At 38.0% G+C, this 14,311-nt stretch overlaps 1 protein-coding gene across 5 annotated transcripts; it reads right to left on the bottom strand.

Annotated features, from left to right (window-relative positions):
- Nucleotides 1–1,027: 1,027 nt before the first annotated feature.
- Nucleotides 1,028–14,239, bottom strand: LOC117543418 (uncharacterized threonine-rich GPI-anchored glycoprotein PJ4664.02-like). 5 transcript variants are annotated; one of them, XM_034211711.1, is made up of 29 exons: nt 14,212–14,239; nt 13,764–13,972; nt 13,542–13,606; nt 13,277–13,425; nt 12,535–13,147; nt 12,285–12,355; nt 11,836–12,044; nt 11,613–11,677; nt 11,348–11,496; nt 10,355–11,218; nt 9,906–10,114; nt 9,684–9,748; nt 9,419–9,567; nt 8,285–9,289; nt 7,836–8,044; nt 7,614–7,678; nt 7,349–7,497; nt 6,312–7,219; nt 5,516–5,552; nt 5,067–5,275; nt 4,845–4,909; nt 4,422–4,570; nt 4,043–4,299; nt 3,710–3,774; nt 3,467–3,612; nt 2,871–3,358; nt 2,303–2,367; nt 2,069–2,208; nt 1,028–1,837 (listed from the first exon to the last, which is right to left on the bottom strand). In XM_034211711.1, the coding sequence occupies exons 1-29, from the start codon at nt 14,222–14,224 to the stop codon at nt 1,737–1,739; spliced, it is 6,888 nt and encodes a 2,295-aa protein (XP_034067602.1). In that variant the 5' UTR covers nt 14,225–14,239; the 3' UTR covers nt 1,028–1,736. The 5 variants fall into 5 exon arrangements, with proteins under 5 accessions (XP_034067602.1, XP_034067601.1, XP_034067600.1 ...); XM_034211710.1 differs by having other exon boundaries at nt 5,516–6,828; nt 7,012–7,219; XM_034211709.1 differs by having other exon boundaries at nt 5,516–7,219; nt 10,355–10,391; nt 10,572–11,218.
- Between the last annotated feature and the right edge of the window lie 72 nt (nt 14,240–14,311).

The raw sequence follows: 14,311 nt of genomic DNA, 5'->3' as shown, positions 1-14,311 counted from the left end.
ACATTAACATAACAATTTCATGTTTCTTTGACATAACATAGTTGTGTGTCTCTAACATAATGGAATAGTTTTGAGCACACATGATTTTAATATGTGCAACCGATCTCCATGTTTTTTATTATTTAAGTCCAACAGACTTTTTACAGTGAAGCTTAAATAAAGAAATCATGTTGCTTTAACAGGTACAAGTTAAATATACTGAGCATATTAAAAGCCTAAAATGAACATAAAAAAGTCATGTTGGTTAAACATAGGGTAAATGAATATACCTATATTAAAGGAAATATTCAAATGAACATAACAATTTCATGTTTCTTTGACATAACATAGTTGTGTGTCTTTAACATAATGGAATAGTTTTGAGTACACATATTTGTAATGTGTGCAACCGGTTTCCATATTAAAATCATGTTAATCCAACGGCCTTATTTTTTCAGTGTAGATGCAGTGTTACTGCTGGCGATAAGGGCTGGTTGTTTTAACCATTTTTTTTATGTCCATCATTGACTATATTCTTCTTCTTCTTCTTCTTCTTCTTCTTCTTCTTCTTACTACAATTATTATTATTACTACAATTATTATTATTGTTATTATATATGTAATATTTTGGATTTTTTATTTTTTATTTTTTTAACTTTTAATTTTTAACTTTAACCCTTATGCACCCCCGTAGAACCGGGCCTGAGTCTAAGCTCTTTACCCAAAAAGTGTGTTGTTACTTCACCAGGTGTTCAAGTAACAAATTGGTGAATGTGAGAAGCTGTTTTTTAAAAACCCTTTCAGACTCTATGCGCCAATTGGTTAATTTCCTGCCAAATAATTTGGGCGACATAATCATTGCTTTACACACAAAAAGTGTTTACACTTTGGATTAGAGGCAAAATATTCTTGTTTACATAAAAGAAATAAAAAAATTAAAAGTAAAGTAACTCCCAAGGTAACATTTAAATACTTTATTGATTAACAAAGATACACATACGTATTATTCCCCTTCTCAAAGTCATACAGGAAAAATAGTATTAATCAATTCAATGACAATTATTTGTATTGCAATGACATTCTGTGGAAACTAAAATGTTTTCACAAACGACATGGTTTGGGTAAGGGAAAGACTAGCATGGTCTAACATGTCCTACACTGGTAGTTTGCCTCAGAAGTCATATGAATCATTATTTTTCCGCATCAAGATCATTTTACAAAAACACAAGCTTTTGGCACCACGCTACATCACCTGCACACTTCTTCCATCACTCACACTTAACAATGGCATTTAATGTAATTTGTGTCCTGCTTGATCTTTATATGCTTTTTATTATAGATAAATATGTATTACATTATCTTCTATACAGTTTAACATTTGGGAACAAATTACATGTGACTAATAGCATAAAAATAAGCATTTACAAAACAAATACATTGAATGGAAGCTGTTATAAAAAGCCAAATTAGTATAAAATATGGTATGTTTGATTACTTATCTCAATGACAAGTTATTTTTAAAGAAAAGAAAAAATAAATTGAATCGATCACAATTGATTGTAACATCACATGTATAAAATACTGAACAAAATAAATCGTTTGCACACACATCCTTTTACCATTTAACATTGTATTGGTAAATTTCATTTTGCACGCATGTTATGTCTTGCTCTCAGTTTGGTGGTACATTGCTTTGATCCCACTTGATAGCATAGAAAAAGCTCTTAGCCAAGTGTATCTGCCTTTGATGTTTGGTATTAGTTTGTCATCGTCAGGGCCACAGCCAGCAGGGTTAGTGAAAACACGACCAGTGAGCCCATTGTGGGCCGAGGGGGACTGCTTGACGTGGATGTTGATTCTGAAATATTAGAAAAAGCAAAGTTTGTGGTCAGTGTTATTATCTGGACTAAAACTGAATTCTAAGGCAGGAAATAAAGGCTATGCTACATCCAAATCTTGAGCCCTGTTATATCTTTAATATACACCAGAAAATCACACAAATGACATTGTAACGTGTTTTATTATTTAATATAAATAAATAATTACACCTTAAATTCATAGTTTGACGTTATAGTTTACAACCACTTACGTGCAGAAACGCTGCCTTGTACAACATTCAGGGATGAAGAGCTAAGCGCAGTGCTGAATTTTGAAGTTGCATCGCTTGCTGTAGGAGTTGAGGTTTTATTTGTGAACACAAGGGTCATGTCAACTTTCACTGATCCTTGCCTAGAGTGACAAAGAGAGAAAGCGACACTTAGTGACAGGGAGTAGAAAGGGCAAATGTCTAACAAAAAAGTCAGGGACTGAAATTAAGTCTTACGTGAATTTGTTAATAATGCTGCGAAGGAAAGATGATCGATAGAGTTTTTGAGCCGCTTTGTTTACCTGAAAGAAAACATTACTGTCAATTGCAATGCAAAATAAAAACTATGGTCACAAGCATCTATAAGCAGCTTACCAATATTAGTACACACTATGATCTGCGTTTAACTGTACTTAAGGGGAAGTGGCAAACTGAAAAAAAACACCTTTCAATATAATACAGGATTACTGTAAGGACTATACAAGTGAATATAGTCCTTAAACATGGCTGGTGTACATTAAAATACAGCATTAGCTATCTGTTTAAAATATCCTGAAGGGTTTAACTACAGAATAAACTTAATTGACAGTTTTGAACATTTCTGTTGGCCTTCTTATGACTGGGTTATGTCATTAATGTGGTCTATATCCATTAATGTTAACAGGTTAATTTAAAATAGTAGGGATAATTTGATAATTTTTACAATAGAAAACATTTAAAGTGTTTTCCAGTATTCTTATGTTTATTGTTGAAAGAAAATCTAACTTTGTTTGCAATACACTATCAAAGTGCTAAGGGATCTTACCTCACTGATCACTGTTGCAGCCAAAGTCTTGTACGCAGTTGATGATGAGTCTGAGAGGTCTGATGTAAATGTTTGGTTGAGACTGAACTGAAGGCCAAGAGTTCCCTCACTGGATGTAGGAGGATCAGTAGAAGCTGTTGTTGTGGCAGTAGTAGGAGCTGCAGTGGGAGCTTTAGTAGGAGCTGCAGTTGGTGCTGCAGTTGGAGCTTCAGTAGGAGCTGCAGTTGGAGCTGCAGTGGGTGCTGCAGTGGGTGCTGTAGTGGGTGCTGCAGTTGGAGCTGCAGTTGGTGCTGCAGTTGGAGCTTCAGTAGGAGCTGCAGTTGGAGCTGCAGTGGGTGCTGCAGTGGGTGCTGTAGTGGGTGCTGCAGTTGGAGCTGCAGTTGGAGCTGCAGTAGGAGCTGCAGTTGGAGCTGCAGTTGGAGCTGCAGTAGGAGCTGCAGTAGGGGCAGCTGTAGCAGTAGGTGTGGCGGTGGAAGCAGTAGAAGAAGCTGTACCAATACAAATGGGTTATCAATTAATCTGACACTTCAAAATGCATATCATTTCAATGGATTTATGACCAGAGTAATAACGTTTGATAAGTTCCAATTACTTACTTATAGAAACACTGCCTGATATAACGCTCAGGGAGGTAGAGTTGCTTGTTAATGCACTGCTGAGCTGTGAAGTAGCTGTGCTTGATGAAGGAACTGAGCTTGTATCTTTAAATGCAATGGTTGTGTCTGCAACCACCGAGCCACTCCTACAATGAAAACACAGAGAGAGCAAAACCTTTTTTAAAAGCAAGTGACTTGAAAATGTCCAGAAAAAATAAGCAACTTAATAAAATGAATTCTTACGTGAATGAGTCAACAACGGAGCGAACGAAAGATGATCCAAACAGAGTTGTACACACTTTGTTGAGCTGAAAGAATACATTATTATCATTTTCAATGCAAAAATCTAGGTAAATTAAGGAAGTAAGGAGGTATCGAAGGCACATTTCTGATTAACGGTTCCACAATAAAAATTCTGAAGAAAAATAGAAGGACCAAAATATGATATACATCACTGGAAGACCTTTATCAATTATATTTAGTCGCTTAATGATACAATGTATTTCAAACTAATTGTTTATCCTCTGATGCTTATTGAATTAAATACATTTTAAGCATACTTTTATTTTATCTTACCTCTTTGACCACTTCTGCAGCCAAGGTCTGGTATGCTGTTGAGGATGAGTTTGAGAGATCTGCTGTAAATGTTTGGTTGAGACTAAACTGTAGTCCAAGGGTTCCCTCATTGGATGTGGTAGAAATTATTGATGCGGTTGTGGTTAAAGGAACTGGTGCAGCAGTGGAAGCGGCTGTTGTGAGTGGAGGTGAGGTGAAGTTGACCAGTGGTGTTGAAGGGGCAACTGTGGTTGGGGTTTTAGTTGGTGCCAAAAGAGCTGAAAATAACAATTGTCAAATTAGTTATCATAGCTTTAAAATAGTTATTCTTGTCATCACATATTCAGTTGGTGTTTGTAATAAGAAAAAAACAACATTTGTACATTAGGAGAAATCTTACCTGTTGCAGAAATAGAGGATACGTTGACGGTGAGAGAAAAATTAGAGCTGGAAGAAGCAGTTGCCAAAGCTGAAGCCACAGACGTGGCATTTGGCAATGTTGTCACGTCATTGAATATCACTTCAGCATCAACCACAACGGATCCTTGACTGTAAGAAACATATTTTTGAAACGTTATCTTTGGTGGTTACCTGGTTGTTTAGCTAAGGCTTCATATCTAGGGATTACAGATATATCTTTTAAAGAAAATAACATTTTTAATTTGTTCAAAACATTCTGATCGTCACCATATAATAACACAAAATTAAAACAAAGTTGTAAACACAGTTTTGTTTCTATTATTAACTAAATTATAAGGAATTCATTAGCAGACAAGTATGAAAACACACTGTTTAAAATGTAGGGCAAGCAATTGTTTTAAACCTGAAGCTGTTGATGACAGTACGATTGAAGCTGGATCCATATTGTTCTGAATAGACCATGTCGAGCTGTGAATGAATTTGGTTGAAAAACATTAAAACATTTAAGAATAAAGATGAAATAAGAAAATAATCATTTGAAATGAGTGTTTTTTAATAAATGTTCTTGAGTAGCAAAGGATAGTGTAAGACGCAAAAACAGAAGAAATATATAATATGAACTTACCGCTGTGGTCACTTTGTTCTTTAGTTCAAGGAACGCTGGTGAAGATTTGTTTGCAAGTTGAGGAGTAAAAGTTTCTTTCAACTTAAATCCCAACTTGATTTTTGGCTCTGTTGTGGTAGGTGTTGAGGTTGTAGTTGTAGTTGGAGAGCTAGTAGTTGTGATGCTTGGTGGTGCTGATGTTCCAGTGACAGGCGGAGTGCTTGCATTACCTTGAAATAAGGAAATATTTATTGGAAATAAATATAACATTACACCAAAAAAGGTTGCTTTACTATATATACATTTCAGCCAGTGATAGTGGTCCAATAATGAAAAAGACTGATGCTACATGTTTGGTGTATCTCACATTTAAATAAAATGAAAACATATAATTAATTATGGACTAGTGGCATAATAGTCATTAAGTTAATACAAAATATAGTATATCCATTGTGGAGAGCATGTATTACCAGGCAAGGGCATTGTTGTAACTGGTGGTGAAGTCATGTTGACTGATGATGAAGTTGGGTTGACTGGTGATGTAAGGTTGACTGGTGGTGATGTCATGCTGACAGATGGTGAGGTTGGGTTGACTGGTGAGGTAAGGTTGACTGGTGGTGATGTCATGTTTACTGATGGTGAAGTTGGGTTGACTGATGGTGAAGTAATGTTGACTGATGGTGAGGTTGGGTTGACTGGTGATGTAAGGTTGACTGGTGGTGATGTCATGCTGACAGATGGTGAAGTTGGGTTAACTGGGGATGTAATGTTGACTGGTGATGAGGTTGGGTTGACTGGTGATGTAATATTGACTGGTGGTGAAGTAATGTTGACTGATGGTGAGGTTGGGTTGACTGGTGATGTCATGTTTACTGATGGTGATGTTGGGTTGAATGGTGATGTAATGTTGACTGGTGATGAGGTTGGGTTGACTGGTGATGTAATATTGACTGGTGGTGAGGTTGGGTCGACTGGTGATGTAAGGTTGACTGGTGGTGATGTCATGCTGACAGATGGTGAAGTTGGGTTAACTGGGGATGTAATGTTGACTGGTGATGAGGTTGGGTTGACTGGTGATGTAATATTGACTGGTGGTGATGTCATGTTTACTGATGGTGAAGTTGGGTTGACTGATGATGAAGTAATGTTGACTGATGGTGAGGTTGGGTTGACTGGTGATGTAAGGTTGACTGGTGGTGATGTCATGCTGACAGATGGTGAAGTTGGGTTAACTGGGGATGTAAGGTTGACTGGTGGTGATGTCATGTTGACTGATGATGAGGTTGGGTTAACTGGGGATGTAATGTTGACTGGTGGTGATGTCATCTTTACTGATGGTGAAGTTGGGTTGACTGATGGTGAAGTAATGTTGACTGATGGTGAGGTTGGGTTGACTGGTAATGTAAGGTTGACTGGTGGTGATGTCATGCTGACAGATGGTGAAGTTGGGTTAACTGGGGATGTAATGTTGACTGGTGATGAGGTTGGGTTGACTGGTGATGTAATATTGGCTGGTGTTGATGTCATGTTAACTGATGATGAAGTTGGGTTGACTGATGGTGAAGTAATGTTGACTGATGGTGATGTTGGGTTGACTGGTGATGTAAGGTTGACTGGTGATGTCATGTTTACTGATGGTGAAGTTGGGTTGACTGATGGTGAAGTAATGTTGACTGATGGTGAGGTTGGTTTGACTGGTGATGTAATATTGACTGGTGGTGATGTTGGGTTGACTGGTGATGAAGTAATGTTGACTGTTGGTGATGTTGGGTTGACTGGTGATGTAAGGTTGACTGGTGTTGATGTCATGTTAACTGATGGTGAAGTTGGGTTGACTGATGGTGAAGTAATGTTGACTGATGGTGAGGTTGGTTTGACTGGTGATGTAAGGTTGACTGCGGGTGATGTCATGCTAACAGATGGTGAAGTTGGGTTGACTGATGGTGAAGTAATGTTGACTGGTGATGTAATGTTGACTGGTGGGGATGTCATGTTTACTGATGGTGAGGTTGGGTTGAATGGTGATTTAATGTTGACTGGTGGGGATGTCGGGTTGACTGGTGGTGATGTTGGGTTGACTGGTGATGAAGTCATGTTGACTGGAGGTGAGGTGATGTTGACAAGTGGTGTTGAAGGGGCAACTGTGGTTGGGGCTGGAGTTGCAGCCAATACAACTACAAATACAAATACAAATGTTCAAATACGTTATTGTGTGGTTTTGATAAACATATTCTTGTCACAAGATAGTCAGTATGTCCTCCCAATAATCAAACTTGACAGTTGGAAGATACAGCAAGTCTTACCTGCTGCAGAAATAGAAGATGTGTTGACACTGAGAGAAAAATTGGAGCTGGAAGAGGCAGTCACCAAAGTTCCAGCTGCAGAAGTGGTATTTGGTAATGTATTCCCTTCATTGAATATCAGTTCAGCATCTACCTTAACGGATCCTTGACTGTAACACAAATATTTTGAAAAGTCATTTTTGATTCCTTTTTGTCCTATTGTATATGTTAGCAAACAAGTAGAACAGCCATTTTACAAATGTAATGGCAAGCAATTGTTTTATACCTGAAGCTGTTGATGACAGTACGATTGAAGCTGGATCCATATTGTTCTGAATAGACCATGTCGAGCTGTGAATGAATTTGGTTGAAAAACATTCAAACATTTAAGAATAAAGATGAAATAAGAAAAGAATCATTTGAAATGAGTGTTTTTTAATAAATGTTCTTGAGTAGCAAAGGATAGTGTAAGACGCAAAAACAGAAGAAATATATAATATGAACTTACCGCTGTGGTCACTTTGTTCTTTAGTTCAAGGAACGCTGGTGAAGATTTGTTTGCAAGTTGAGGAGTAAAAGTTTCTTTCAACTTAAATCCCAACTTGATTTTTGGCTCTGTTGTGGTAGGTGTTGAGGTTGTAGTTGTAGTTGGAGAGCTAGTAGTTGTGATGCTTGGTGGTGCTGATGTTCCAGTGACAGGCGGAGTGCTTGCATTACCTTGAAATAAGGAAATATTTATTGGAAATAAATATAACATTACACCAAAAAAGGTTGCTTTACTATATATAAATTTCAGCCAGTGATAGTGGTCCAATAATGAAAAAGACTGATGCTACATGTTTGGTGTATCTCACATTTAAATAAAATGAAAACATATAATTAATTATGGACTAGTGGTATAATAATCATTAAGTTAATACAAAATATAGTATATCCATTGTGGAGAGCATGTATTACCAAGCAAGGGCATTGTTGTAACTGGTGGTGAAGTCATATTGACTGATGATGAGGTTGGGTTGACTGGTGATGTCATGTTTACTGATGGTGAGGTTGGGTTGACTGGTGATGTAAGGTTGACTGGTGGTGATGTCATCTTTACTGATGGTGAAGTTGGGTTGACTGATGGTGAAGTAATGTTGACTGATGGTGAGGTTGGGTTGACTGGTGATGTCATGTTTACTGATGGTGAGGTTGGATTGACTGGTGATGTAATATTGGCTGGTGTTGATGTCATGTTAACTGATGGTGAGGTTGGTTTGACTGGTGATGTAAGGTTGACTGGTGGTGATGTAATGCTAACAGATGGTGAAGTTGGGTTGACTGATGGTGAAGTAATGTTGACTGATGGTGAGGTTGGTTTGACTGGTGATGTAAGGTTGACTGGTGGTGATGTCATGCTAACAGATGGTGAAGTTGGGTTGACTGATGGTGAAGTAATGTTGACTGATGGTGAGGTTGGTTTGACTGGTGATGTAATATTGACTGGTGGTGATGTTGGGTTGACTGGTGATGTAATATTGACTGATGGTGAAGTAATGTTGGCTGGTGTTGATGTCATGTTTACTGATGGTGAAGTTGGGTTGACTGGTGGTGAAGTAATGTTGACTGTTGGTGATGTTGGGTTGACTGGTGATGAAAGGTTGACTGGTGATGTCATGTTTACTGATGGTGAAGTTGGGTTGACTGATGGTGAAGTAATGTTGACTGATGGTGAGGTTGGGTTGACTGGTGATGTCATGTTTACTGATGGTGAGGTTGGGTTGAATGGTGATGTAATGTTGACTGGTGGGGATGTCATGTTGACTGGTGATGATGTCCGGTTGACTGGTGGTGATGTTGGGTTGACTGGTGGTGATGTTGGGTTGACTGGTGATGAAGTCATGTTGACTGGAGGTGAGGTGATGTTGACAAGTGGTGTTGAAGGGGCAACTGTGGTTGGGGCTGGAGTTGCAGCCAAAACAACTACAAATACAAATACAAATGTTCAAATACGTTATTGTGTGGTTTTGATAAACATATTCTTGTCACAAGATAGTCAGTATGTCCTCCCAATAATCAAACTTGACAGTTGGAAGATACAGCAAGTCTTACCTGCTGCAGAAATAGAAGATGTGTTGACACTGAGAGAAAAATTGGAGCTGGAAGAGGCAGTCACCAAAGTTCCAGCTGCAGAAGTGGTATTTGGTAATGTATTCCCTTCATTGAATATCAGTTCAGCATCTACCTTAACGGATCCTTGACTGTAACACAAATATTTTGAAAAGTCATTTTTGATTCCTTATTGTCCTATTGTATATGTTAGCAAACAAGTAGAACAGCCATTTTACAAATGTAATGGCAAGCAATTGTTTTATACCTGAAGCTGTTGATGACAGTACGATTGAAGCTGGATCCATATTGTTCTGAATAGACCATGTCGAGCTGTGAATGAATTTGGTTGAAAAACATTCAAACATTTAAGAATAAAGATGAAATAAGAAAAGAATCATTTGAAATGAGTGTTTTTTAATAAATGTTCTTGAGTAGCAAAGGATAGTGTAAGACGCAAAAACAGAAGAAATATATAATATGAACTTACCGCTGTGGTCACTTTGTTCTTTAGTTCAAGGAACGCTGGTGAAGATTTGTTTGCAAGTTGAGGAGTAAAAGTTTCTTTCAACTTAAATCCCAACTTGATTTTTGGCTCTGTTGTGGTAGGTGTTGAGGTTGTAGTTGTAGTTGGAGAGCTAGTAGTTGTGATGCTTGGTGGTGCTGATGTTCCAGTGACAGGCGGAGTGCTTGCATTACCTTGAAATAAGGAAATATTTATTGGAAATAAATATAACATTACACCAAAAAAGGTTGCTTTACTATATATACATTTCAGCCAGTGATAGTGGTCCAATAATGAAAAAGACTGATGCTACATGTTTGGTGTATCTCACATTTAAATAAAATGAAAACATATAATTAATTATGGACTAGTGGTATAGTAATCATTAAGTTAATACAAAATATAGTATATCCATTGTGGAGAGCATGTATTACCATGCAAGGGCATTGTTGTAACTGGTGGTGAAGTCATGTTGACTGATGGTGAGGTTGGGTTGACTGGTGATGTCATGTTTACTGATGGTGAGGTTGGGTTGAATGGTGATGTAATGTTGACTGATGATGAGGTTGGGTTGACTGGTGATGTAATATTGACTGGTGGTGATGTCATGTTTACTGATGGTGAAGTTGGGTTTACTGATGGTGAAGTAATGTTGACTGATGGTGAGGTTGGGTTGACTGGTGATGTAAGGTTGACTGGTGGTGATGTCATGCTAACAGATGGTGAAGTTGGGTTGACTGATGGTGAAGTAATGTTGACTGATGGTGAGGTTGGTTTGACTGGTGATGTAATATTGACTGGTGGTGATGTTGGGTTGACGGGTGATGTAATGTTGACTGATGGTGAAGTAATGTTGGCTGGTGTTGATGTCATGTTTACTGATGGTGAAGTTGGGTTGACTGGTGGTGAAGTAATGTTGACTGTTGGTGATGTTGGGTTGACTGGTGATGTAAGGTTGACTGGTGATGTCATGTTTACTGATGGTGAAGTTGGGTTGACTGATGGTGAAGTAATGTTGACTGATGGTGAGGTTGGGTTGACTGGTGATGTCATGTTTACTGATGGTGAGGTTGGGTTGAATGGTGATGTAATGTTGACTGGTGGGGATGTCATGTTGACTGGTGACGATGTCATGTTGACTGGTGATGATGTCCGGTTGACTGGTGGTGATGTTGGGTTGACTAGTGGTGATGTTGGGTTGACTGGTGATGAAGTCATGTTGACTGGAGGTGAGGTGATGTTGACAAGTGGTGTTGAAGGGGCAACTGTGGTTGGGGCTGGAGTTGCAGCCAAAACAACTACAAATACAAATACAAATGTTCAAATACGTTATTGTGTGGTTTTGATAAACATATTCTTGTCACAAGATAGTCAGTATGTCCTCCCAATAATCAAACTTGACAGTTGGAAGATACAGCAAGTCTTACCTGCTGCAGAAATAGAAGATGTGTTGACACTGAGAGAAAAATTGGAGCTGGAAGAGGCAGTCACCAAAGTTCCAGCTGCAGAAGTGGTATTTGGTAATGTATTCCCTTCATTGAATATCAGTTCAGCATCTACCTCAACGGATCCTTGACTGTAACACAAATATTTTGAAAAGTCATTTTTGATTCCTTATTGCCCTATTGTATATGTTAGCAAACAAGTAGAACAGCCATTTTACAAATGTAATGGCAAGCAATTGTTTTATACCTGAAGCTGTTGATGACAGTACGATTGAAGCTGGATCCATATTGTTCTGAATAGACCATGTCGAGCTGTGAATGAATTTGGTTGAAAAACATTCAAACATTTAAGAATAAAGATGAATATAAGAAAATAATCATTTGAAATGAGTGTTTTTTAATAAATGTTCTTGAGTAGCAAAGGATAGTGTAAGACGCAAAAACAGAAGAAATATATAATATGAACTTACCGCTGTGGTCACTTTGTTCTTTAGTTCAAGGAACGCTGGTGAAGATTTGTTTGCAAGTTGAGGAGTAAAAGTTTCTTTCAACTTAAATCCCAACTTGATTTTTGGCTCTGTTGTGGTAGGTGTTGAGGTTGTAGTTGCAGTTGGAGAGCTAGTAGTTGTGATGCTTGGTGGTGCTGATGTTCCAGTGACAGGCGGAGTGCTTGCATTACCTTGAAATAAGGAAATATTTATTGGAAATAAATATAACATTACACCATAACAGGTTGCTTTACTATATATACATTTCAGCCAGTGATATTGGTCCAATAATGAAAAAGACTGATGCTACATGTTTGGTGTATCTCACATTTAAATAAAATGAAAACATATAATTAATTATGGACTAGTGGTATAGTAATCATTAAGTTAATACAAAATATAGTATATCCATTTTGGAGAGCATGTATTACCATGCAAGGGCATTGTTGTAACTGGTGGTGAAGTCATGTTGACTGATGGTGAGGTTGGGTTGACTGGTGATGTCATGTTTACTGATGGTGAGGTTGGGTTGAATGGTGATGTAATGTTGACTGATGATGAGGTTGGGTTGACTGGTGATGTAATATTGACTGGTGGTGATGTCATGTTTACTGATGGTGAAGTTGGGTTTACTGATGGTGAAGTAATGTTGACTGATGGTGAGGTTGGTTGACTGGTGATGTAAGGTTGACTGGTGGTGATGTCATGCTAACAGATGGTGAAGTTGGGTTGACTGATGGTGAAGTAATGTTGACTGATGGTGAGGTTGGTTTGACTGGTGATGTAATATTGACTGGTGGTGATGTTGGGTTGACGGGTGATGTAATGTTGACTGATGGTGAAGTAATGTTGGCTGGTGTTGATGTCATGTTTACTGATGGTGAAGTTGGGTTGACTGGTGGTGAAGTAATGTTGACTGTTGGTGATGTTGGGTTGACTGGTGATGTAAGGTTGACTGGTGATGTCATGTTTACTGATGGTGAAGTTGGGTTGACTGATGGTGAAGTAATGTTGACTGATGGTGAGGTTGGGTTGACTTGTGATGTCATGTTTACTGATGGTGAGGTTGGGTTGAATGGTGATGTAATGTTGACTGGTGGGGATGTCATGTTGACTGGTGACGATGTCATGTTGACTAGTGATGATGTCCGGTTGACTGGTGGTGATGTTGGGTTGACTAGTGGTGATGTTGGGTTGACTGGTGATGAAGTCATGTTGACTGGAGGTGAGGTGATGTTGACAAGTGGTGTTGAAGGGGCAACTGTGGTTGGGGCTGGAGTTGCAGCCAAAACAACTACAAATACAAATACAAATGTTCAAATACGTTATTGTGTGGTTTTGATAAACATATTCTTGTCACAAGATAGTCAGTATGTCCTCCCAATAATCAAACTTGACAGTTGGAAGATACAGCAAGTCTTACCTGCTGCAGAAATAGAAGATGTGTTGACACTGAGAGAAAAATTGGAGCTGGAAGAGGCAGTCACCAAAGTTCCAGCTGCAGAAGTGGTATTTGGTAATGTATTCCCTTCATTGAATATCAGTTCAGCATCTACCTCAACGGATCCTTGACTGTAACACACATATTTTGAAAAGTCATTTTTGATACCTTATTGTCCTATTGTATATGTTAGCAAACAAGTAGAACAGCCATTTTACAAATGTAATGGCAAGCAATTGTGTTATACCTGAAGCTGTTGATGACAGTATGATTGAAGCTGGATCCATATTGTTCTGAATAGACCATGTCGAGCTGTGAATGAATTTGGTTGAAAAACATTCAAACATTTAAGAATAAAGATGATATAAGAAAAGAATCATTTGAAATTAGTGTTTTTTAATAAATGTTCTTGAGTAGCAAAGGATAGTGTAAGACGCAAAAACAGAAGAAATATATAATATGAACTTACCGCTGTGGTCACTTTGTTCTTTAGTTCAAGGAACGCTGGTGAAGATTTGTTTGCAAGTTGAGGAGTAAAAGTTTCTTTCAACTTAAATCCCAACTTGATTTTTGGCTCTGTTGTGGTAGGTGTTGAGGTTGTAGTTGTAGTTGGAGAGCTAGTAGTTGTGATGCTTGGTGGTGCAGATGTTCCAGTGACAGGCGGAGTGCTTGCATTACCTTGAAATAAGGAAATATTTATTGGAAATAAATATAACATTACACCAAAAAAGGTTGCTTTACTATATATACATTTCAGCCAGTGATAGTGGTCCAATAATGAAAAAGACTGATGCTACATGTTTGGTGTATCTCACATTTAAATAAAATGAAAACATATATTAATTATGGACTAGTGGTATAATAATCATTAAGTTAATACAAAATATAGTATATCCATTGTGGAGAGCATGTATTACCAGGCAAGGGCATTGTTTGTAACTGGTGGTGAAGTCATGTTGACTGATGATGAGGTTGGGTTGACTGGTGATGTAATATTGACTGGTGGTGATGTCATCT

This window comes from Gymnodraco acuticeps, unplaced genomic scaffold, assembly GCF_902827175.1.
Source record: "Gymnodraco acuticeps unplaced genomic scaffold, fGymAcu1.1, whole genome shotgun sequence".
NCBI lineage: Eukaryota > Metazoa > Chordata > Actinopteri > Perciformes > Bathydraconidae > Gymnodraco > Gymnodraco acuticeps.
This window is presented reverse-complemented; position numbering and strand designations above follow the sequence as displayed.